This window comes from Festucalex cinctus, chromosome 4, assembly GCF_051991245.1.
Source record: "Festucalex cinctus isolate MCC-2025b chromosome 4, RoL_Fcin_1.0, whole genome shotgun sequence".
In the NCBI taxonomy this organism is placed as follows: Eukaryota; Metazoa; Chordata; class Actinopteri; order Syngnathiformes; family Syngnathidae; genus Festucalex; species Festucalex cinctus.
The window spans coordinates 11,378,492-11,401,219 of record NC_135414.1 but is presented as its reverse complement, the minus strand read 5'-3'; the positions used below and the strand labels follow the sequence as shown (position 1 = coordinate 11,401,219).

Below are 22,728 nucleotides of genomic sequence, written 5' to 3'. Positions count from 1 at the left end.
CTTCTAAAATCAAATCGGTAAGATAAAACATGCAAACAGACACACATAATAAGCCATATATACGTACTTTACACATTACATAATCCTAAAGATGTATACATTCATTTCATAGTAAAGGACAATTACACAAATATTTATTTTGGCTGATGGGTTCTGTAATGTAAAATCGAAACTCTTTTGTATTGTATGAACAAATATGAGCTATGACTCACGCTTGATGCTTGCCTTTGTCAATGCTGCAGTGGTTTGCACTCAAAGCATGATTGACAACCCTTTGTAAGGCATCAACAACATTGCGGCAGTTCAATTGAGTCAGCTTGTGCTCTTTTGTTTTCTAGCTTTATTGAATTTAGCAGTCCATCCTCCTTTTCTGTTGGGCATGTCATTGCTGACATAGTTTCTACACAGAATAGTTACGTTATGCTCCAATCCAATGTAATGCCACCACCCAAAGCAGAATTTAACTCTCCTTCCTCTGAGCGTGTATCTATTTTATGCTTGTTTGTTTTACCCTTCAACTCTCCTGTTGTATTATTGATCTTGCAGCTTCGGTGATCATGTGGACAATATCTGACAATAGATTACTAGTTGTGTTGTTTCTTTAGTGATGAAGGAGCGGAAGAAATAAGCTACTTAAAAACACAAATGATTCACTGATACAAGTGTGCCAACCCAGATTCCTCCGAGTTTTACCTTGTGTGCTAGTTTGTGGTTCTACTTTTATGGTTATCTGTAGTGTTTCAAAATTTCATTGTGTTCTTAATAGGCGCTCGGGCACCTCGGGCACTTGTGGACCAGAAGTCTTCTGGAATCAAGCACAGCCCAACGGTGAAGAGAGAATCACCCTCTCCTCAGGGTCGGATCAATAATACGAGGTATTCTTTAAAATGTGCCCCCTTCATCATAAAAGTATTACAAGCCCACTTCCAATATTGTTAGATCTGTTCATGAATAAGAGCCTTATAAAGTTTTATTCCAAATTATTCAACCCCCACTGCAGTAAATTGTTTTATCAAGTTGAACATTTTTTTTAATCTTGTTTCTAATTAGATTAAATAAGGGCCTATACAACGAACAAATGCAACTTAAATTAACTCAATGTTTTTTGTAATATACCAATATATATATATATATATATATATATATATATATATATATATATATATATATATATATATATATATTTTTTTTTGTGATTTCCTCATTGACAAAATTATTCAACCTTTAGTCACATTTGTACTTAAGTAGTACAACAGACTTTGGGAATAATAACATCTTTCAGATAAATAAAGCTTGACCCAAGCTTCTTGCAGGTATGGGCAAACACCTTCAGTTCTTTGACATGATTAAGGTTGTGTGCATCAACTGTCTTCTTCACGTCTCATCAGAGATTCTCTGTTCTATTTATGTTGAGTGATGTTCAGAGTTCAGATGTTCAGAGTCTTCCAGCACGTCGTCTGCAACCAAGCTACATTTGATTATGCTTGGAATTACTGTCCTGTTGCAAAGTCAAACATATCCCAAGGTTCAGCTTTACCACCGACGGTATCACATTTACAACAAGATGTCTTGATAGATCATTGAATTCATGGTACCTTGCAAATGCTGGAGATTCCCCGTACCCATCTGGTCCAGACATGTCAAATATTTAAAATTTTGTCTGGCCTAGAAAACAGTTTTCCACAACTTTTGTGGTTTGTTCATGTGGGTTGTGGCCTACTGGAGTCGACTGTTCTTATACTTTGAAGTCAGTAGGGTGAGCACCTACGAGTTTTAGCATTGACGCCTTGAGCTCACACTGTGCACCTTATTGTCTGGGCGGAAAACTGAGTACTTCCCTCTGACAAGTGCTATCATCTTTCCTGAGCTGTCATCCGGGATTTTTTTCCCCCAACCTTTTGCTTCAGGTATCAAAACAGCAGCCACCGGCAGCATCCACTTTCTGCCATGCCCGTTTCCACTGTGACTTTTATCTATAAAATTGCCAAGTATGCTTCCAGTTTTCTTTTTTGAAATTTTTAATGCATTTACTATCTTTTTTTTTTATTCATATCCTTGCTTATGAAGGTAATTAACCTCTTCTCTTGACTTATTTGACCATTCCCTGGACTTATGTCTGTCTGGAAAGAGGAAGGCTATCACAGTCCTTTTAAATTTGCTTAATGTTTTTCTTTTTCCTGTTGACACCTACTGGTGTTCTCAGTACCGGATTAAAAACATTTGAAAACCATTTGAAAAGAGTGGTAATTTTTATGGGGTTGAATAATTTTGTCAGTGAGTAAATCATAAAAAGGACATTTGTAGGTATATTATAGAACATATTGTAATTTACATTATATTGCGTTTGTGTATTTTACAAGTTCTTATTTGGTATAAAAAAAAAAAAAGAAAGGTAAATGTCAAACATGCTGAACCACTTTACTACAGTCTTTTGAATAATTTTGCAACTGTAACTGTATCTGTTTGAGTACATCTAAGTCTGTGATATCAATACAGTGAAAACCAGCAGTTTTTGAAGGAGGTTGTACAGAGTGTGCTTGATGGACAAGGTGTCGGCTGGCTCAACATGAAAAAAGTGCGCCGCCTGCTGGAGAATGAGCAGCTCCGCGTCTTTGTGCTGAGTAAACTTAACAAAGCCAGTCAGATTGAGGAAGACTCCAGACAGGAGATCATACGAGATGTGGTAAGAAGATTGTTTCTACACCATCATGCATTTTTTTTGTTGGTGTGATGCCACTTAACAAAAAATGCCAACCTTATATTTTTCATTACTAGATTTCTATATTTCATGTTTCATTACAATATTGTTTATGATGCTTGTGTTTTTTTATTTTTATTTATTTAGTTTTTTAAGTTTTGGCCAATTTCAGTGTGCCATGATGTTCTTTTTTTTTTTTTTTTTTTTTTTTTTTTTTAAAGCCCCCCAAAAATTCAATAACTGATGACTGAAAATGTCAATATTCAGAGAGATTGTAAGCAGTTCTTGCATGTGCTTGTATATTTAATATGAATCATATTTGTATATTTAATATGAATCATCATTTCAGGAAGTGAACAGGAAGGTGTACAAGGGCATGCTGGACATATTGAAATGTACAGTATCTAGTTTGGAGCATTCCTACGCAAATGCAGGCCTTGGAGGAATGGCCAGTGTCTTCAGTTTACTGGAGATAGCACGCACACATTATCAAACAAAAGGTAAGTTTCACAGAGAATCCTCACATTTTTTCCTTTTAGGATATTACTGGTAAATACAATTGACGTAGTAATTCTTAATGCTGTTTTTGTTAAGAAGCATGGATTTGTGCCACTAACACCGGCCAAAGCCTTTCACTTATCTAGATCAACTAGTAATCGTTCTTCTAACCTTGGTGAACTTCGTTTGTGGCCCCTTTAATTTTGATAACTTGTTAGACCCTGAAAAGCGCAAGCGAAGCCCCACAGATAGCGCTGGCAGCCCGGGGAGTAAAGAGAGTCCTTCCGGTCGAATGGAGGCAACCAGACCGCAAGGTCTTCTGACCATTCCTCATCTGCAGCTGCCACATCACACAACGGGCAGAGGAGCCCGCCATTTTGACACCCGGAGTCTGAACGAAGAGAACTTTATTGCCTCGATTGGTGTGTACACCACTCCAGCTTGGTTGCATGTGCACAGTGAGATCCCCCGAAAAGCTCATCAACCCCAGAACAAATTCCTCTCCCGTCTCCAACCATTCCCAAGAAAGTTACATTCACGAAAATGCAAGAGTTACAATATTCCATACATTATTGTTCATTAAATTGGCTTTCAGATTATTTGGGGAATACCATAAACACCTAAGATTATCCAAATTGTGCTTTTTCACATTCATATGTGGACATGTATAAAAATAAACTTGAGCATAAAATAACCATAAGTGTGCAATAGTAAAACCCCAAAAAAATGTTTGGAATAGAGTGTAGCTCTGTGTCCCTGCTCGGATTGTGTTTGTCTTGCCTTCCTAAAACATTTGTGTCCCTGTTTGCCACCTCTTGAGGTCTGTCGTCGGCCTCTCAGCACCTTGAATGCATGTCTTTTTATCTTTCAATACCTAAATCTGCAGTAGTGGCCAAGGTCAGCCAGTCATGGGCATCACTAGAAAAACTACCGCTTGCTTGTGCCTTTACTGCAGGTTCCTACAACACTTAAAATACGGCAGTTCCTTTTGCTCTCAGCATGGATTGTAGAAACAAACTCCCAGGAAACAGTCCCAGTTAACAAAATGGATGCATTTGAGTTCTCTAATGGCCAAAGCACCAAGTACAGCAATTGGTTGAACTGAGATTTAGTGACATTTTTTTTTTCTGGGCCTGTATACCAGGGACACTTTGAGTCAAACTACAAGTAGCTTGACACCTCTTGCAGCCTTGCAACCCTTCTCTTCCTGTTTAGAAGTTGCACCTTCAATTCTACAGAATGCTGTGAGATGTGCATCCCAGCTTTTGCAACTGCTTCCATTTCAACATGTGGCTTGTCAGCCCCATCAACCACATTCCATGCTCTTCTCCAGTTAGATAATGTCTCACTCTAATCTGTTTACTGGTGAGCCAAACCACTTCAATTTATGATGGATGTTCTCTGTTCTGTGGTCTGGGTCAGAGCACATCCAGATGTTGGTGTGGCTGTCCAGGTGCTCTGAGTGTGTTGTAATGTTACCATCGTAGCTATCTCACATAATGGACACAACTTGAAAAAGCTACGGCTGTTTCAGATTGTTACGCAGCTACATGCAAACATTACAAACATTCTGCTGACGCCATTCAGTAGTGTCATATTTTTTTTTAGTTTGTTTATTTTGCTTTCAATGCTCATCCATCATACATACTTTTTCAACCTGCTCTCTGACTATCTGTCTTTCTCTCCTTGCTTGCAATGCATCTTGGGTAGAATTGTGGAGCAAGCACCAGGATAAGCAAAAATCTATGGAAAAACCACAGAGTAAGAAACTTCACACATCAAAAAAAAAGATTGGGGTACTAAGTTGTTGACTCTTTTTTTCCACCCCTCTCTGTCTTTTTATAGTCAACTATGTTTTTATCTCGGCATATACTGTGAAAGGGACTGATGCATAGGCATTAGTGTGATATAATATTGACTCGTCGTTAGGTAGCACAACAGTTTATATATATTGCATTACTGAGACCCATTTTAGTCAAGTTCTTATGGTTTATTATCTACAGTCTAGGTTTCATAAATTACATTGATGGTCTGAGCAATAGACATTTGAATTCAAACTGCAGCCTGTTTTTCTCCCTTATAATGGCAAATCCTATGCTATAGTTTACAGGCTTAAGCAAGTTGAAGGCATTTATAATCTAAGACCTTGCATCAAAATTAGCATAAATACACACGCTGACCTTTCCTTCTCTTTATTCTTTCCAATGTCTTGCTTTTTTATTTTATTTTATTAGATATTATTGAAGCCGTTTGTAAATGTTTGATTTTACAAAATTACTAAATGTGTCATATTTTGCTGAAGGTGACAGACTAATTACACTTATTGTTTCTCAGTTTGTCGGCATGCCTAACTGCCTGTGTCTGTGTTTTTGAGCCACATCGGCAGCACTGACGAAGAGTTAATGTTGCGGTCTGTGATGGAGTGTTACACTGCTTCACGCTCTTGCAGTTTTGTTTTCATTTGTGATTGTTTTTCACAATTTGACTGCACTTTGGGCCTGCTCCCTCCTTGCTTCACTGTCTGGTCCTCTTGAAATATTTTAATTTACACTTGAATGAGTCTCCTTGTCAGTTTATGTACACTCACCAGTCACATGAATTCACAATTGCACAATTTATGGCAGGGGTAGGGAACCCTGGTTCTCGAGAGCCACGGCCCTACCTGATTACGATGTCTCCCTCCACCAAAACACCTGATTCAATGAACAGGATCGATATCATGCTTCTATCAAGCTTGCTGATGAGTAGATCATTTGAGTCAGCTGTGTTGGAGGAAGGAGACATCGAAAACGGGTTGGACAGTGGCTCTCAAGAACTAGGGCTCCATATCCCTGATTTAACACTTTGAATGACATTGATTTTTTTCAGGGGAGGTTATTTTGAAAACAGTAAAAAAAATTATGTAAATTGAATTTATTTTGAGATTTCAGCTAAGTTCATAGTTGAGCACAAATCATGTTAACAAATGATTGCCATTCTTTTATTTTTCACTTTGAATCGAACGTTATTGTCCTGTTTCTTTAGAATCTCTGTACACTTTTTCACCATCTAACTCACTGATGCAACCCTGCATAGATAACGCACCATAGAACATGGATGGTTGTGTAATTTTAAAACTAGTTTTAAGTCAAGAAAAACAAATTGATCTGAAATCATGCATACATACATACATACATACATACATACAAGTAAAAAAATATATTGTACAATTATTTTGTGCCAAAAATATAATTGGACTACTAAAATAGCCATGATTTTCATGTCCCTGGTGAATGTAATTAAAACAGTTTCTGCAATTGAATAGTGATGAACAATGGACGTTTTCATACCAGGTCAGCTTTATTTTCTGACCAGTAGTAGTTTATGCACCATTAAGTGCGAAAAGATTGCACAAATGAAGTGAAGAATTTCTATATCTTGCTTGTGTTGTTGATGTACAGTGTTGGCTTTGAATCGGGTGACTCTCAGCAAGGTAAGATTGCGAAAGACTAATTGATAATAGTCTGACAGTTGTATTTCTCCTCAGGGGCTGAAGGAGCAAAGCAGCAGCGCCCCCAAGTGACTGATGCAGAGGAGAAGAAATCTCAGATGAGTGCCGATAGTGGTCTCAGTGTCACCTCCGGGTCTCAGGTTAGTGTGCACAGTTTCGGGTAAATAAAATCTCTATCAATAATAGAATGTTGGCGGGTGTAATCCGTGATGTTGCCTGACTGAAGCACACTCCTGTCATGACTGCTGATTTTCATCTTTCCTCGTCTTTGTAGAAGAGTGACACAGAGTCTGTAACAAGTTCTGAACCTCCCATCTTAACAAGAAGTACCAGCCAAGACTCTGAGGCGAGCACAGTGGTAGGGCAGGACCAACTCAAATAGTAGATTTTGCCATTTTCGTTTTTAGCTACATTTACTTTACATCCTAGATGATAGTTGTGGATCAGCTGATCATTTATCCTAAATTTCTGATTTTGGAATATTGAAAGAGCAATGTGTAAAGGTGGTAAAGCCACACTAATCAAGTGAACTAATATAGTCAAAAGTTGTCAACTACAGCATTTTAATGAATTTATTTTCGTGTGCCTGTAGATAAGCAATAGCTCTGGAGAGACTCTGGGTGCTGACAGTGACCTGAGCAGTACAGTAGGCGATGGCTCGGGTGGGAGAAGTGCTTTACATTTAGCCCAGTCCAGAGGGACCCTCTCTGACAGCGAGATTGAAACAAACCCTGCTACCAGCTCTGTGTTTGTAAGTTCAGCAATGATGGCTCAAATTCATTTTCGTATAAAACATTTTGGCTTGATTTTTTTTTTTTTAAATGTATTTTTATGTTGTTGTTGATGTTGTATTTCCCCATTTCATTTATGTGCCAATATTCAGGTTTGTGTAAACCCAAGATTTCAGTTACTATAGTCCGATCAGTTACTCTGCCACAAAGAGAATCGACGTGGCTGAGATTTACAGTATATTTGTTTTTATATATGCACGGAAAATTGGAAATAACCCACAAGTTTGCATTTCTGGCAAACATTTGATATCTTGGCAGAAACACAGTTTTAACAGTCTGGAAAATATTTTGATGTTGTATGAAATAGGGCCCTAACACATTACAAGATACTGTAAGAAAAATGACGTAATGACAAAAAAAATAAATAAAAATAAAGTATGATTTCTGTCGACTTTTCGTTCTGTTGTAAAGTTAAATACCGAAGGAAAACGTATTGTAAAACAGTCAAACAGTTCAGCCTGTATCTCTCTGTATCTTTACCATTGTACATGAATTTATATATATCCATCCATCCATGCATCCATTTTCTTAACCGCTTATTCCTCACAAGGGTCGCGGGGGGTGCTGGCGCCTATCTCAGCTGGCTCTGGCCTTTAGGCAGGGGACCCGCTGGACTGGTCGCCAGCCAATCGCAGGAATTTATATATATATATATATATATATATATATATATATATGAGTGATTGGTTAGCAATTATTTAATTTGTCAAATAGAATTGGCCTCAAAGAAATTAATTTCAGTCGGGCCCAAGTTTGAAGCAAGTTCAGAAATCTAAATAACCGGGACCTCCCTAATCAATAAATTCTACCTCATTATAAAAATTGCTTTCAGTCACATCTGCACCATGATACAAAATTCTTAAAAATTAATAAATCCATGGAACCCACTTAAAATAACATTATTTTGATGTTATAAAATGTGTACAGTATTGTGTGTCCGGTTTCACCAGGGAAAGACTCACACACTAAAACCCGGCGCAAAAGAGCACACATCTGCAACAGCAAAAGGGATGCCGACTCAACCAATGGAGGACATCAGTATGAGGATCTATCTTTGTGAAGGCCTGATGGGTATGTTCATTTTTTTGTGTTGGAATCACTTCTGCCAATCTGATTATCCCTTTCCCTGTTGTTTTGCGTTCTTGATGTTTGGGCTGTTTTTTTGTTTTGTTTTGTTTGTTTGTTTTTTCCAATAACACTTTTCAATTATGGCCTAACACCCTCCGCTTGTCTTCCCTCCTGCTTCTTTTTCCTCCTGGGAAAATGTTCCAGGCCGCGATAAGAGCTCCGTTTGGGATCAACTAGAGGATGCTGCCATGGAAACCTTTTCGCTAAGTAGGGCTTATCTCTGTGTGGCCGTTTTTCCTTTGTGTAGGGTGCAAATGTTGTTTGCCAAGTCTAGTGCTTAATTGAATAGCTGCTGTTCCGTGGCTTTCTCCACTTGATCACTTATCTCTAAATCAAAGCCATATGTTGTCGTTTTTTTTTTTTTTTTTTTTTTTGATAAGGAATGGAAAGCTGTTAAGTATAATTGTCTTATGGCTTTTTACCTGTGTCGTTGTTATAGTCTAGCAACCAATACCTTCTCTTTCTCCTCCTTCTCTATGACTGACTCTTACCACAAACCACCTATCACAAACACTTCACAAAAAGCCAAAGGTGTAGGCATGACACTCATGTAGAAGCTGCAAGTGCCATCCAATCCGATATGACGTTAGAAGAAATGAGTTGAACTTTGAAGCGAGCCATGTGATTATCCATTGATGACCATCCTGGAGAATGTGTCACGTTGGCGCTTTGCACGGTTTTTAATGATGTGATGCTTTTCTAGGTAAGGAACGCTCCACACTGTGGGACCAGGTGCAATTCTGGGAGGATGCCTATTTGGATGCTGTCATGTTGGAGCGTGAGGGGATGGGATTGGACCAGGGACCTCAAGAGATGATTGAAAGGTTTGAAAAGTTGAATATATATGTTTTTGGCTTTGTCTTTTATTTGTAGCTTGGTTAGCTAGTTGGCATGTTTCCGAATACTGCATAGCTGACTAGTTAAACCATTGTGGAGGACTGCACTTCAGTGACGGCTATTTCACTTCTGAATATAGTTCTTGATAGAATTGCTGTAAACCAAATTGAGCAACCTTTCACATTGTAGCAAAAGTATGTTACTGCTCTATGTTTCAATAGATACTTGTCACTGGGCGAACATGACCGCAAGCGTCTGGAGGACGATGAGGACAAACTCCTGGCTACACTACTGCACAACATGATTGCATACATGCTGATGATGAAAGTAAGAAACAATGCCGTATTTGCATCAGCACGTGAAATAGGAACATTGATACCGTCATACAGTCAACATTTATTCCTGTTTATTGTTTTTCTAGGTGAACAAAAATGACATCCGGAAGAAAGTGAGGCGCTTGATGGGCAAGTCCCACATTGGCCTTACCTACAGCCAAGAGATCAATGAGTTGCTGGACAAATTGACACAAATGGTCAGCATTTGTCTCTTTTAATTTACTGTTTGAACTATTGTGCATCACTTTTTCGTGTTGTACTCTCAGAATGGCCGTGAGCTGTCTATCAGGCCTTGTGGAAGCCGTCATATCAAGAAGCAAACATTTGTTGTACATGCTGGTACTGATACCACTGGGGACATTTTTTTCATGGAGGTTTGCATAGTCTTTAATTAAAAAACATGTGTTTTTCACATAATGACAATATTGAACTTTGGCCTTGTTTGTTAAATTCTATTACGTTTTACATTTCCCTCATTAATGTCTCAGGTATGTGATGACTGCATAGTCCTTCGCAGCAACATTGGCACAGTGTACGAGCGCTGGTGGTACGAGAAACTCATCAACATGACTTACTGCCCCAAGACTAAGGTCTTATGTCTCTGGAGACGTAATGGCCAAGAGACTCAACTCAATAAGTTCTATACCAAAAAGGTGAGAAGTTTATCCCTCGGTTTTTCTTAAGTTAACCCCTATAAAGCCGAATGTATCATATTAAAATACAAGACATTTTGAGCCCTCTATTTCATAAGTATAATTTATTTTCCCATTAAAACCCTTTCATAGATGATCTGACACATGCATTGCTCGTATAAGCCATTAGAGGGCAGTATCAGATCGCCCCAATTGAGAAAGGAGAGATCCTATACTATTACCTATGTTTATTTATAGTGGGAAATGTTCTTTCCGACTTTTGGAAATACTAATGTTTAATGTGTCTATTATTATATTTTTGACAGTTATAAATGTACAAATTTAGAGCATTGTGCTCTAAATTTGTACATTTATAACTGTCAAAAATATAATAATACCGGATGAATCACATATGACACAAATCAAAAGTCATATGTGCATGTTAATTTTCAATTATTTGTATTTTTTTGGGTTTTTTTTTTTGTTCAAAAGCACCAATAAATACTCTACAAAGAATCAGAATCATGTATTTCATTGTTCATGCTTTATAGGGTTAAGGATAGTATTTTTTATTTTTTTTGTCTCCCCTTAAGATAAAGTACTTTCCTCTCTGCTTTCTAGTGTCGTGAACTCTACTACTGTGTTAAGGATAGTATGGAAAGAGCTGCAGCCAGACAGCAAAGCTCCAAACCAGGTATGGGTATGTGTTTACATAGTAGCTTGGATTTATTTGTGTGATATGGCCCTGGTAGCTGTGTGACTCCTGCCCAGAAAACAAGTATAGTTTGTACCAGTTTTTCTAAAAGGCTCCCACTAACTAATCCAAAAATTCAATTCAGAAACAGTCACCCAATCCATGCAGAATAATGAACAAAAACAACCTCCGATTCAGCTCATACATCTTTGTTTTATGATCAACATTTATAACCAGCCAAATGTAACTAAACCACTTAAGGTTGTCTTTAAAAGTCCTAAACATCTTTAAACTTTGGCCTTATTTCGTTAGGTCCAGAACTTGGTGGAGAGTTTCCTGTCCAAGATATGAAAACTGGTGAGGGAGGTTTGCTGCAGGTCACATTGGAAGGAATCAACCTGAAGTTCATGCACAGTCAGGTAAGTAGCACGGACCACCGCAGAAAGAGGCTTCATACCTCACTCAAGGGCATGAAAAGAAAACTCACTCATGATAATCCAGTTTTCATCCCATCGCATTCAATGCCTTTCTGCTCCTCTCACTACTTTGCATTTCCCTTCACGTTGTGACCGTCTTCCTCTAGTGTTACATGCTAGCTAGTTAGTAGTCCAAAGGTAGGAATGTCTGGTAGAATGTTTGATTGGCCTTTTGTCATAGGAAGTCGATATTTTCCTTAGAGGAAGAACTTGTCTTTTGCGTTTTTGATTGAGCTGTTTTCTTTTCATGTTGGTGTGTTTGCCTGCATGCTTGCATTTCCCCAAACAATCTCGAGTATAAACGCATCCCTCCACATGTTTCTTTTCACATTTGGGAGATAAAACTTGTTGTTCATTTAGTGTGTGGGAGGAAATGAAGTGTTGATGTGCGTGTTGTGCATCAGTGGTAAGACTGATGACCGTGATCAAAGACTTTTCATTAATAATTGGCTATTCAGTAGCAAACTGGACATTTTACATTTGGATCCTCAAACATTGTCATGTGTTGTCTTCATATCTGCACAGTTAGTGAGTTACAAATTAAAGGAGAAGCCTTCATAAAGCGCAATCCCCGCTTTTAAATATGACGGCCTCTGCTACTTTTGCACCTGTCAACAGCATATGCAATTTCTTATAGTGAGTGAGTGACTTTGCAAAATAACTTCCGCTATTTGGGATTTAATTAAGCAAGTGTGTCACACAGAAGTGACAGCACCATCAGATGACGTTGCTGGTCACTCCCAAGTTTTTTTTTTGTTTTTTTTTTGTTTTTGTTTTTTTAATATTGCGCACAAGTAATACAGGTACAAGTAATAATAGTTTTTTAAAAAACAAAAACACTCGCCTGATATTCACTGTTGCAAAAAAACAAAAACAAATACAAAGCAGAATATATTGCAAATTAAATCATTTATATTTAACTATGTATGACAACACGTTTTTTGATGTAGAGCCCTACCAAGCAGTTATTAATATGAGAATAAGTGAATGTGTTATTAAGGGTGTAGTGTACTGCAAAATACAGTGGAACCTCCAAAGTTGACACATCTTTTTTCAATGAAATGTCTCCATAGAAATCCATTGAAATTGTTCTATTATTATTATTATTATTGTTATTATTATTATTATTATTATTATATGTTATTATTATAATAGAATATGTTAAATTAGCATTAGAACATTTTTTGGGTGGTGGTGTGTTGATATGAGAAGCAAGATGAAGCATGTAAAAATTAAAAAGTAGTGGACTTTAAATTGATCCTTGAGGCATCCCACATTAAATTCATTTATTCCTGAGGAACATGTATCCATACCAAAAAAAAAAAAAAAAAGTCAATCTGTCAGGCTTTTGAACCGTGATCGAAGGTTTTTGTTTGTTAGTGATTGTACTCCCGAGCAGAAATCACATAATTAGCGTTCAGGATAATCTTCGATTTTATATTTAAATTCCCAATTGTTTGACTTTCGGGGCCATTTGACTTTGGAGCTTCCACTGGACTTGACATTTAATCTTAAAGCCTAAATGTAATTCAGTTACTTGCCCTTGTTCACATAACTTCACTCTTGTCAATTCTGGGTATTTTGTTTTCACATTTAACATTCTCAATTTGTGAGTTGTCTTAACTCATTTCAGACCCTCCTTTACCCAACTATGTAAAAAAAAAAAAAAAAAATGTATTTATAGAAACATACCTGGGATTGAATTTCTAGATTCTTACAAGACATGAAAATACGTTTATTTGTGTCCAAAAGTGGAACATTATTCGGGAGTCAGTCCTATCATAATGGATTGTTTTTCTAAATAATTTGACTAAGCACAGGCTGTTGCTCTCGAATAAGACTGTCAAGTGTCGGTCAACGAGTGCCCTCATGAATTTGTTGTGCTTGTGGTGCCAGCCCTTGTTGCTGGAGGAGGAGGCATGGAGGGCTCTGGGGGATGCAAAGCAAAAGGTGAAGCCAGCTTATTTTTTTTTAACAGCCTAGTCAAATGGTTGGTCCGTTTTTTTTTTTTTTTCTTCTTCTTCTCCCTAACAGTTAGGGTGCGGTCTCGGCTGCATTCCTGACTAAGTCTGTACAAAGCTCTTGTGGACAATGCCCACCCAGAGTGTCGTTGAGTGTTTGTGCTCTTCTGTCCGATAATAATCCAAACCATTTCTCTCCCATGCTTTCTCCCCCTGCAAGGAGCGGAAGGTACACAACCTCTGCTGTGTTTGCTTCTTAGCAATAACATATTATCGGTTCCTTTTTTATTTCTATTGTTTTTTCTATTGTGTGTCCTTTTCTCTTTATATGAAAATTCCATGTATGCAACAATGGGCCACATTGCTTCTAATGAATACTGTTGTATGACCTTTTCAAAGCGAAAATGATTTGATCTCTGATGTGACTTGCAATTCCATCATCAAGCAGTGCATTGAACTGTTGGCCATGTATCATGGAAACTTCTCATATTGTGCTTTATTATTTTTCTCTTCTGTTGCTGTTAAAAGCTTTGCATTCCACATGTAGCTTTTTTTTTTTTTTTACTTTACCTTTCATACTGAATAAGGCAAGTTTTAACCTGTTTTTTTTTTATTTTATATATATATATATATATGTGAACTTTGAACTTTCATCCAGTACTGTTCAGTTAATAATGTTCTGTCTTGTGTTGTTTTTTTTTTCTTTTGTTTGTTGTTGTTTTTTTCTTAGGTTTTCATAGAGCTGAGTCACATAAAAAAGTGCAATACAGTGAAGGGAGTCTTTGTCCTGGAGGAATTTGGTAATTACACCATCTATTGATTGTAGGCCTGTACTTGGCACGGCAGTAACTCAGCTTCATGGCAAAGAGCTAATAAGGGTTCACTAAGCTGGATGTGAGCAGTGGACAAAAAATGCTGCACAACTGGACGAGGGAGCAAAATGGGATTCATTCTGAATACATATTAGAAATGATCAATGTATCATCAATAATTGCTTGATCAATCCTAAATGGCTCATTGTAAAAGTACTTACATGTAAAAGATAATGTTTATGGTAAGATTACTATAAAATCAATTTTAGGCTGTGAAGAAAAAAAAGGGAAAAAAAAAGTATAATTTAACCTTGATTAAAACTCCAGCACATTTCTAAGTATTAGTGGGAAAGAGAAATCAGGGAGTGAGCATGTATTAGTACTGAAATGGATTACTGTAATTATTATACAGATGGGTTTTTATTCTTTACGTATTCCACCCCAGTTTTTTAGATACAAAATTTAGCTTAATTCCCCAGGCATAAATGGAAACTACTTATTTTCCTAATTTTAGTTTGAGGATAATTTTGTCTGAAAGTCAGTGAATATATAATGAGTATTGATATGGGTCCATATGGGTTTAGTGAACAGACTAATGGAAAGAAGACAAGTAGGTTAGTGTTGTAAACAGCATGCGGAGAAATAGGAAGTAGTTTTTCTGAAATGAAGCGCCAGGCTGAGTTACTGTTGTGTCTCTGTGCTGATTTTGTAATGTTGCCCTCATCTTTGCCACTATGAAAACCTTCATTCTCCAGCAGGTAAAGTGTTGTCACCTTTTTATATCCAGATAATTTATGCACACACGATCTGTTCTTTCAACTCCTTCATTTTCCTGTCATGTGCTCCCCTCATTAAGTTATGGTTCATTTGGGAGATCACCCCAGGTTCCATCTCTCATTGGCCATTTACGCCACAGCAAGGGGAGATCTGATCTCAACTTGTTTTTTTTGTTTTGTTTTTGTTTTTAGGGGGCTGTGAGAAGAGATTTAACATGCCCTTCATTTGTTCAGCCTCCTCTTCTCTGCTATGGGTTCAGTTACTAATGAAAAGTCAAACTGGGGCCAAATCTGTTGGGCACTGCGTAGCTGCTTCTTTGTCATGTCCTGTCCCATTCATTTCGTTGGGGTGGAGAGAAAAATTGTCTTCTGTTTATGTCCTTTTCATATTGAAGTAGTTTTTTTAGAAAATCACATTTGTCCATTTTTGTGGGCTGTGTTATGTCCTGAACCGTCTAAAGTGGAGATTCATTATAAGTTCATATTGAGTTCATATTTTATTTAGATATTTTTGTCTGGTGGGGGGGACATCACAACCTATTTTGAAGCCATGTAAAACAAAAACATACAAAGTGACTGACTCAAGTTCTTGCTGCCCTTGAATTTCTCTTCTGTCTCTTGCATCGGCATAGTTCCTGAAACTAAAGAAGTGGTGATCCATAAGTACAAGACCCCCATGGTGAGTGAGTCTTCATCAGTGTGCCAGGGCACCAATTGTGCCTCTCAAGTCAGTATGTGTCACACAATATGAAAGTGAAATGTAAACGAGTCCAGCTGATAACATACCGTGAATAGTGAAAATCTGCATTTAACTGATGTCTTTTGAATTGCATTGAGGGAATCGAAATGCATTTTTGTTCCTCTAAAATTCTGGAAAAAAAAATAAAGGCATAAACCTCCAATTTGTGTAATAATAGGGGTTGGGTCAAACTTTAAAAAAAAAATAATAATAAAAAAATAAAATACAATTTAAAAAAAAAAAAAAATAATAATAATAATAATCAAAAATCAAAAAAATTAAAAAAAAACGAACCAATATAATATTTGATATTTATTTTTTATAGAGTGAATATTAATATTTAATTTACAATTAATCTACATGTGAAATTTGGGATTTTTTTTTTTTTTTTTTTTTTTTTTTTTTTTTTGAGCATGTATTATTACGTATTTCCTCCCCATGTGGAATTTGGGAATTGTAATTTTTTTTCATATTTATTTATTTACTCATTTATTTTATTTGAGCATGTATAGGGACATTATTAAACATTTCTTCCCCATGGGAAATTTGGAATTTGTATTTATTTATTTTAGGCATGAATTGGGGCATTATTAAGCATTTCCTCCCAATGTGGAATTCGGATTTTTATTTATTTATTTATTTATTTATTTATTTATTTATTTATAGCATGGATAGGGGATTATTAAGCATTTCCTCCCCATGTGACAATTTTTTATTATTTATTTTTTTAATTTTAATTATTTTTTTTTAGCATGAATAAGGATATTAAGCATTTTCTCCCCATGTGAAATTTGGGATTTTTTATTAATTAATTAATTAATTTATTTATTTATTTAGAACATAAATAGGGACATTATTAAGCATTTCCTCCCCATGTGGAATTTGGGGTTTTTACGTTTTTATTTATTTTATTTTATTTGTTGAGTATGAATAGGTGATTTTGGAAATTGGGATTTTTATTTATTTATTTTAGGCATGAATTGGGGCATTATTAAGCATTTCCTCCCAATGTGGAATTCGGGATTTTTATTTATTTATTTATTTATTTATTTATAGCATGGATAGGGGATTATTAAGCATTTCCTCCCCATGTGACATTTTTTTATTATTATTATTTTTTATTTTTTTTTGCATGAATATGGATATTAAGCATTTTCTCCCCATGTGAAATTTGGGATTTTTTATTTATTTATTAATTTATTTATTTAGAACATAAATAGGAACATTATTAAGCATTTCCTCCCCATGTGGAATTTGGGGTTTTTACGTTTTTATTTATTTTATTTTATTTGTTGAGTATGAATAGGTGATTATTAAGCATTTCCTCCCCATGTGAAATTTAAAAAATATATATATTTTTATTTATTTATTTTTATTTATTCTTATATTTTTTTTTTTAGCATGAATAGGGACGTTATTAAGCATTTCCTCCCCCATTTGGAATTTTCTTTTTGAACATGTATAGGGGCATCATTACAATATAGTGTGATATTGTTTTTCATGGTTTAAAAAAAAAATGGGGAAGGGGGTGTTGGAGGAAAGAAATTAAAGTCACATTATCTATCTGAAGGCACAACTGTAATGATTTTTATTGTTGCATAAAAAGACTTTCGGTTAAAGAACGGAGAAATGTCACCATTTGGTGATGTCAAGAGCCCATTTCCTTGTAAAATAATAATAATAATAATAATAATAATAATGATTATTTCTGCTTGCAATGGTGTCAATTGTGATTCCTGAATGGGCAAATGGCTTCTTTGCACCTAATAACCTCGTCGTCCTGGTGTTGTGCAGGCCCATCAGATCTGTTACTCGGTCCTCTGCCTTTTCTCCTACGTGGCAGCTGTGAAGGGGAAAGAGACGGACGGAAAAGCCAAGATTCTATCGCCACGACCCCTCCCGAGCTAGTGCACCCCTGGACTCCCAATTTACCCCCCACCCCCCTCCATGTGCCTCTACTTGAGTTCCCTAGTGACATGGAAGCACACCAATCAATGTAAATATTTTCCCTCAGTGCTCTGTGATGTCGTGTAAATACTCGTCCACGGGAGGTTTGTCCTCGTCTTGTTGTCTTCTGCTCCGACATCAGATGCCCTTTAGAACAATGGAGGAACCGAGTGCATGCGGGTCCCATGCGCACAGCCCTCCCCTTATAGAACTTAGTGTGATTGCGTGCTTATTGACTGTGACGAACGTGTTGTCGTTCTTTGCTCAGTCCGCCGGGCTGATTTGCTGTTCTAGTTCCAGCTCATCTGTCATCTGCTGTTGATCAATAGCATGCTACTATGACCATTCAGAAATAAATATTATATATATTTACATATATAGTATTTATTTAATATATATTGCTGTATATTTCTGGGTAGAAAAAAAAGCCCATAAATGTTGAATTGCCTAAATGTGCAATGCTAAGTTAGCAATTTCTTATCTGGCTTTCACAGGGTGAACAATGTCAGTGAGAATGAAACGTTTTGTTTTTTGTCGATTGACGTGATGACGTCAGAGTGATGTGATTGTCTCGTCAGTGTGTACCGTGGAATCATTCATATAGAAAAGTACTCCATAAAGTGATGAATGTGACCCTCAAAAGTCGACTTGCGTCAGCTGCCGTTAGCATGTCGACGCAATCCACTCGAACTATTAGAAATCAGGCAGACCTCAGTCGTAATGTTTGGGTGTAATTTTAATGTGCAATTGTGGCCGTGGGGTGTTAACGGTTATCACGTGGCCGCATTGCAGTCGATACTTCATTTCATTCTTCCATAAAAAGGAAGTTCAGTAATCGCTAACAATAAACACTGATGGAAGTGTGACATTTTCTGAAGTGTGTTCATAGTAAAGATTCTGATTGTTCCACTTTGTGTGTGCGTGTTAAATAGTTTGTTTCACATACAGCAATACAAGCCTGTATTTTTAGCCATAGAGTGTTTACAAGTGAATAAATTCCACCTTATCCGTCACAAGAAGCTTGAATCCAAAATTCAGCGCAGGACTTGGACGCAGCTTTGCAGAGCTTTCCGACTATGTTTGGCATTGTGTTTGACTGGCTACTGTCTTGTGAGGAAAGAAATGCCAAGTGTGCGTATTCTAGTAATTGGAGTATTTCTGAAACATGTACAGCTTTAGCCATCTAAATAAAGTGATCCCAAACGGAGGCCCGTGTTTTTTATTCTTTGGAAAAACTTCATTTGACACAAAGTGCTGAAATGTTGTTTTATTGTAGATGCAGTAAAACAAACACTTGGTGTTGATTTACGTACAACTTTGGCTCCACAGCGAGCATCTATAAATGATTTAAGACCAGTGGAATACGATCAAAGGCACAGGAAACATTCATTTGGCTTAATTTACTGTATTACATAAAAACATGTCAATGGCTATCTTTGCATTTGATTGGAAGAGCAGATTTTATAGTGTTCTCTCACTTTCCGAAGTAGTTAGCTTTATGATTTACATTTATTATAAATGTTTTACAGCTCTAAAACCCCTCACCACATAAGTATAAACTTTTGTCATCGAGGCATTTACATTCTCATTTTTCTCGTTTAAACAGTCTGTTATAAAATAAGTACATTACTGTAAATGAAAATGAATGTAAAATTGCAAAAAAAAAAAAAATCTGCAATAAAGTGAGGCCGCAAAAAATGAACCTCGTTATAGCGAAGTGAGTAGTAGAAAAGCCACCTGGTGTCAAAACGTGTTTGGAGAGTGAAGTTCTGTGGTGATGAGTTTAGTGTCTACGTGAAGCTTCCAGTGGGAGAACCATTTCATTCAGTTGGGCAACTTAATTTAAGGCAAGTGAAAACTAATAGTTGTAAATAAAAATAAAAAATCTCTCCACATACTTGAACAATGATTCACTTTGAAATTATTTTTCAAGACGTTCTTGTAAAATAGTTTGATAAAATCAGTTCATAAATAATTGCATTGGCGCATTGCACTGAAGTTTAGAGAGTAAACCTCAACTCCTCCGACGGTGTCATCACTCGTCGGCCTAGTTGACGGAGCTGCGGAGTACTCGGAGGCGGGACATGACTTCATCCCAGTCCAGGTAGGCTCCCTCCAGGTGTCGCACCCTTTCCGGGTTGCTGACGTAACTTTTTCGGCCGTGCAGGAGGCGCCAGTTGTCAAACGTCACCATGTCGCCTGGAATGCAAACACAACCTGTTGTGAGGTAACGCGACCCAAATGAAATGTTTTTGTGAAACAGAACTCGGTGAGGACGGTTGACGCTGACCTGCCTCCATCTTGTAGGTGACCACATTCTCGGGTCGCTTCGTGATGTTCACGTAGGCCTTGAGCGCTCTGTAGAAGGGCTGGACTTGATGGAGAGGGAGGTCCAGCACCGAATCCCTGGTGGCGTTGTTGTAGTTTATCCTCACAACTTGACCCTGATCATTAATGCTGATCACAAAGACGAGACAAAGGAGAAGGCTTGAACAACTACAGTATACAGTAGTCATCCCTTATTTAACTACATGATAGGGCTGGACAATTAACCGAAAATTTCGAAGAAAAACGACTAATGTGGAGAACACTGTGGCGAGTTTACAAGTTTCCTACGTTGTGAAATTAACCTGAATGCACCAGCTTGTAGGTAGCCCGGAGCGAACCAGTGTGATTCTGCAGTCCCTAAGCGTCCTTTATTAAGCTGTTTAATGACACTCTAGTTGGAGTTAACTGAAAGAGTAAACACATACAGGAGAATTACATACACTATGTATTTAAATACAAAACCTGCTTCGTTTTTAACACGTCGCGAGCCTAGCGCTAATGCTAAGGGGAAGTTAGCATCAACTTGTGGAGTTATGCTGCATTCGAGGATGGTCGGAAATATCCGAGTTTAAACCTGGAAGTGCGTCCGGGAACGCCCCCTTGAACTCGGAAATTCCACTCGCGAAGTCGGAAAAAACCAAGGACTCCGACTTCACCGACGGACTACAATGTGACGTCACTCTGAATGGCAAAACACAATTTATTCGAGCATAAAACTAGATAGCTTTCTTCATTCATAAATATTCACCATAACTTCATTTAACGCAACGTACGTGACAGAATTGCCGCTATATCCCTGCATGAAATTATACCGTAACCTACTTAACTGTATGGAATGTTTATGAAATGAGATTAAAACAATAAATGAAACAAAATTGCAAAAAAGGTACGTTTTCTGGAGGTCAAATTGAGTTTTGAGGACCACAATAAAAAACAATTTATCACTATCCGCCATTTTAGTTGTTTACTTTCACCTTGAACGCGTTGAGGTCGGAACTGGGAAGTTTCAACTCGGATATTTCAGACTTCCGACCATCCTCGAATGCAGCATAATAGTCCTCCAAAGAACGAATATTCACACAGGTAAGATGGCACTACTCAAACATTTCACACACATTTCCCCCAATTTGTGAAAAACGAGTTATTTTAATAGAATTCAATCGCATCCATCTTCTGTTCTAACTTCTTATTGCAAGCGTGTACAAAATGGATGCACGGCACCACAGTGTCCTCAGATTTGTGAAAATAACACAAGATAAAATAAATATGATGGAGGGTAGTGTAATGTTTACGTTTGAAAATGAATGAAAATGTAAGAGGCTTGAATGGGCTCTTTGCACAAATCCACTACTTCCTGAACTCAACACCAGTCCTTCATTTCCTGTCTTTCATGAGTGGACAAGCTGATTAATCCAGGTGTGCCTGATCTCAGTAACTACAACAACATTGGCCAGACACACCTGGATTAATCAGTTTGTCCACTCATGAAAGAGAGGAAACAAAAATGTGGTATTCAGTTCAGGAAGTAGTCGAGCTGTGCAAAGAGCCCATTTCATATATTTCTAAGGTTATGTTATGTTTGACAAAAAGAATAGTGGTTAAGAATGAAGTGTTAAACGTAAGGCTATGATCATAGTTTTGAGTAGTAAAAATATCGTTTTAAATATTCAATGAATACTCATTTTTTAATCGTGATTTCAATCAATCAAAAATTAATTGTGATTATTATTTTTTCCCATAATTGTCCAGCCCTACTACTACTACTACAAAAAAACAGCTCTCTGACAGTGTACAAATAAACCAAATGATGTCATTCAGTCAAATGAAACGCTCAGCGATTATCTTGATGAAGCTTGGCAACATTCGATTGTCAAGCTGCACCTCATCAAGTGAGACCACTAATGGTGTCGGCCAGCAGATGGCAGTGTTGCTCTTTCTAATCTGCCCGCTCAAATTCATCAATGAAGTGTACACAAAGGTGAGACGTGCGCCTCACTCACTCAATGATTCTCTTCTTGGACTGCAGCATGAAGTCGCAGTAGTCCGCCCCCGTGTCGGTGAAGTCCACCAGGAGCGAGGCGAGGGTGCGGAAGGCCTCGGGGTCTTCGCGCCGCAGCTCCTCGGCTGTGTGGAAGCCGTCCACCACCTCGCTGTCCCCGCCTTCTTTGGCCTGGCTGATGCAGTGCAGGAACTGCACCTATGCTCAACGCACAAAAGATGACACCTCACTGCTGCCTCAAACTGAAGCAGCTCATTGGTGAATGTACTCACTCCGGGGGCAAAGTGTAATGCGGGGTAGTCTGTGTGGAGGCTGAGATTTCCTGAGGTATAGGCCACGTTGTTTGCCATGTATTTGTCCACAACCTGCCATGTATGCCTGAAGACAGCAATTGGAACATGACGTCAACAAGAGCACTCATCATTACCTGTGACGCCCGAATGCCGATTGATTATTCACAGTGAAATATTATAAAATCATATTTTAGAGCACTTTTCCTCATTCGGGTCAAAAACACTCTTGTTAAAGACATATTTTACTTATGTAGCCGTTTTTGGCAGTCAAACATCAATATTTTGCCTATAATA

The 22,728-nt window shown here is 37.5% G+C and overlaps 2 protein-coding genes across 46 annotated transcripts in view; one reads left to right on the top strand and one right to left on the bottom strand.

The window, feature by feature from the left end:
• Window positions 1–19,021, top strand: part of madd (MAP-kinase activating death domain) — a 37,687-nt gene extending 18,666 nt beyond the window's left edge. For 12 of the 40 annotated variants that reach the window (XM_077518846.1, XM_077518839.1, XM_077518835.1 and 9 more), the window contains 20 exons: window positions 767–875; window positions 2,497–2,683; window positions 3,048–3,198; window positions 3,415–3,618; window positions 4,907–4,957; window positions 6,723–6,826; window positions 6,961–7,044; window positions 7,279–7,437; window positions 8,428–8,548; window positions 8,750–8,812; window positions 9,309–9,429; window positions 9,664–9,769; window positions 9,864–9,974; window positions 10,044–10,151; window positions 10,266–10,430; window positions 11,031–11,103; window positions 11,416–11,522; window positions 14,271–14,340; window positions 15,761–15,807; window positions 17,662–19,021. In XM_077518846.1, coding sequence (XP_077374972.1) covers window positions 767–875; window positions 2,497–2,683; window positions 3,048–3,198; window positions 3,415–3,618; window positions 4,907–4,957; window positions 6,723–6,826; window positions 6,961–7,044; window positions 7,279–7,437; window positions 8,428–8,548; window positions 8,750–8,812; window positions 9,309–9,429; window positions 9,664–9,769; window positions 9,864–9,974; window positions 10,044–10,151; window positions 10,266–10,430; window positions 11,031–11,103; window positions 11,416–11,522; window positions 14,271–14,340; window positions 15,761–15,807; window positions 17,662–17,775 — 2,255 coding nt within the window. In that variant the 3' untranslated portion in view covers window positions 17,776–19,021. The remainder of the gene's footprint in view (window positions 1–766; window positions 876–2,496; window positions 2,684–3,047; window positions 3,199–3,414; window positions 3,619–4,906; window positions 4,958–6,722; window positions 6,827–6,960; window positions 7,045–7,278; window positions 7,438–8,427; window positions 8,549–8,749; window positions 8,813–9,308; window positions 9,430–9,663; window positions 9,770–9,863; window positions 9,975–10,043; window positions 10,152–10,265; window positions 10,431–11,030; window positions 11,104–11,415; window positions 11,523–14,270; window positions 14,341–15,760; window positions 15,808–17,661) is intronic. The other 28 variants (XM_077518859.1, XM_077518853.1, XM_077518851.1 and 25 more) reach the window with 11 other exon arrangements.
• A 45-nt stretch (window positions 19,022–19,066) lies between these two features.
• bbox1 (butyrobetaine (gamma), 2-oxoglutarate dioxygenase (gamma-butyrobetaine hydroxylase) 1) overlaps window positions 19,067–22,728 on the bottom strand; it is a 43,012-nt gene continuing 39,350 nt past the window's right edge. For all 6 annotated transcript variants that reach the window (XM_077518879.1, XM_077518874.1, XM_077518880.1 and 3 more), the window contains exons 5-8: window positions 22,414–22,519; window positions 22,143–22,339; window positions 20,105–20,271; window positions 19,067–20,013 (exon numbers count right to left, since the gene is read on the bottom strand). In XM_077518879.1, the coding sequence (XP_077375005.1) occupies window positions 19,862–20,013; window positions 20,105–20,271; window positions 22,143–22,339; window positions 22,414–22,519 (622 nt within the window). In that variant the 3' untranslated portion in view covers window positions 19,067–19,861. The remainder of the gene's footprint in view (window positions 20,014–20,104; window positions 20,272–22,142; window positions 22,340–22,413; window positions 22,520–22,728) is intronic.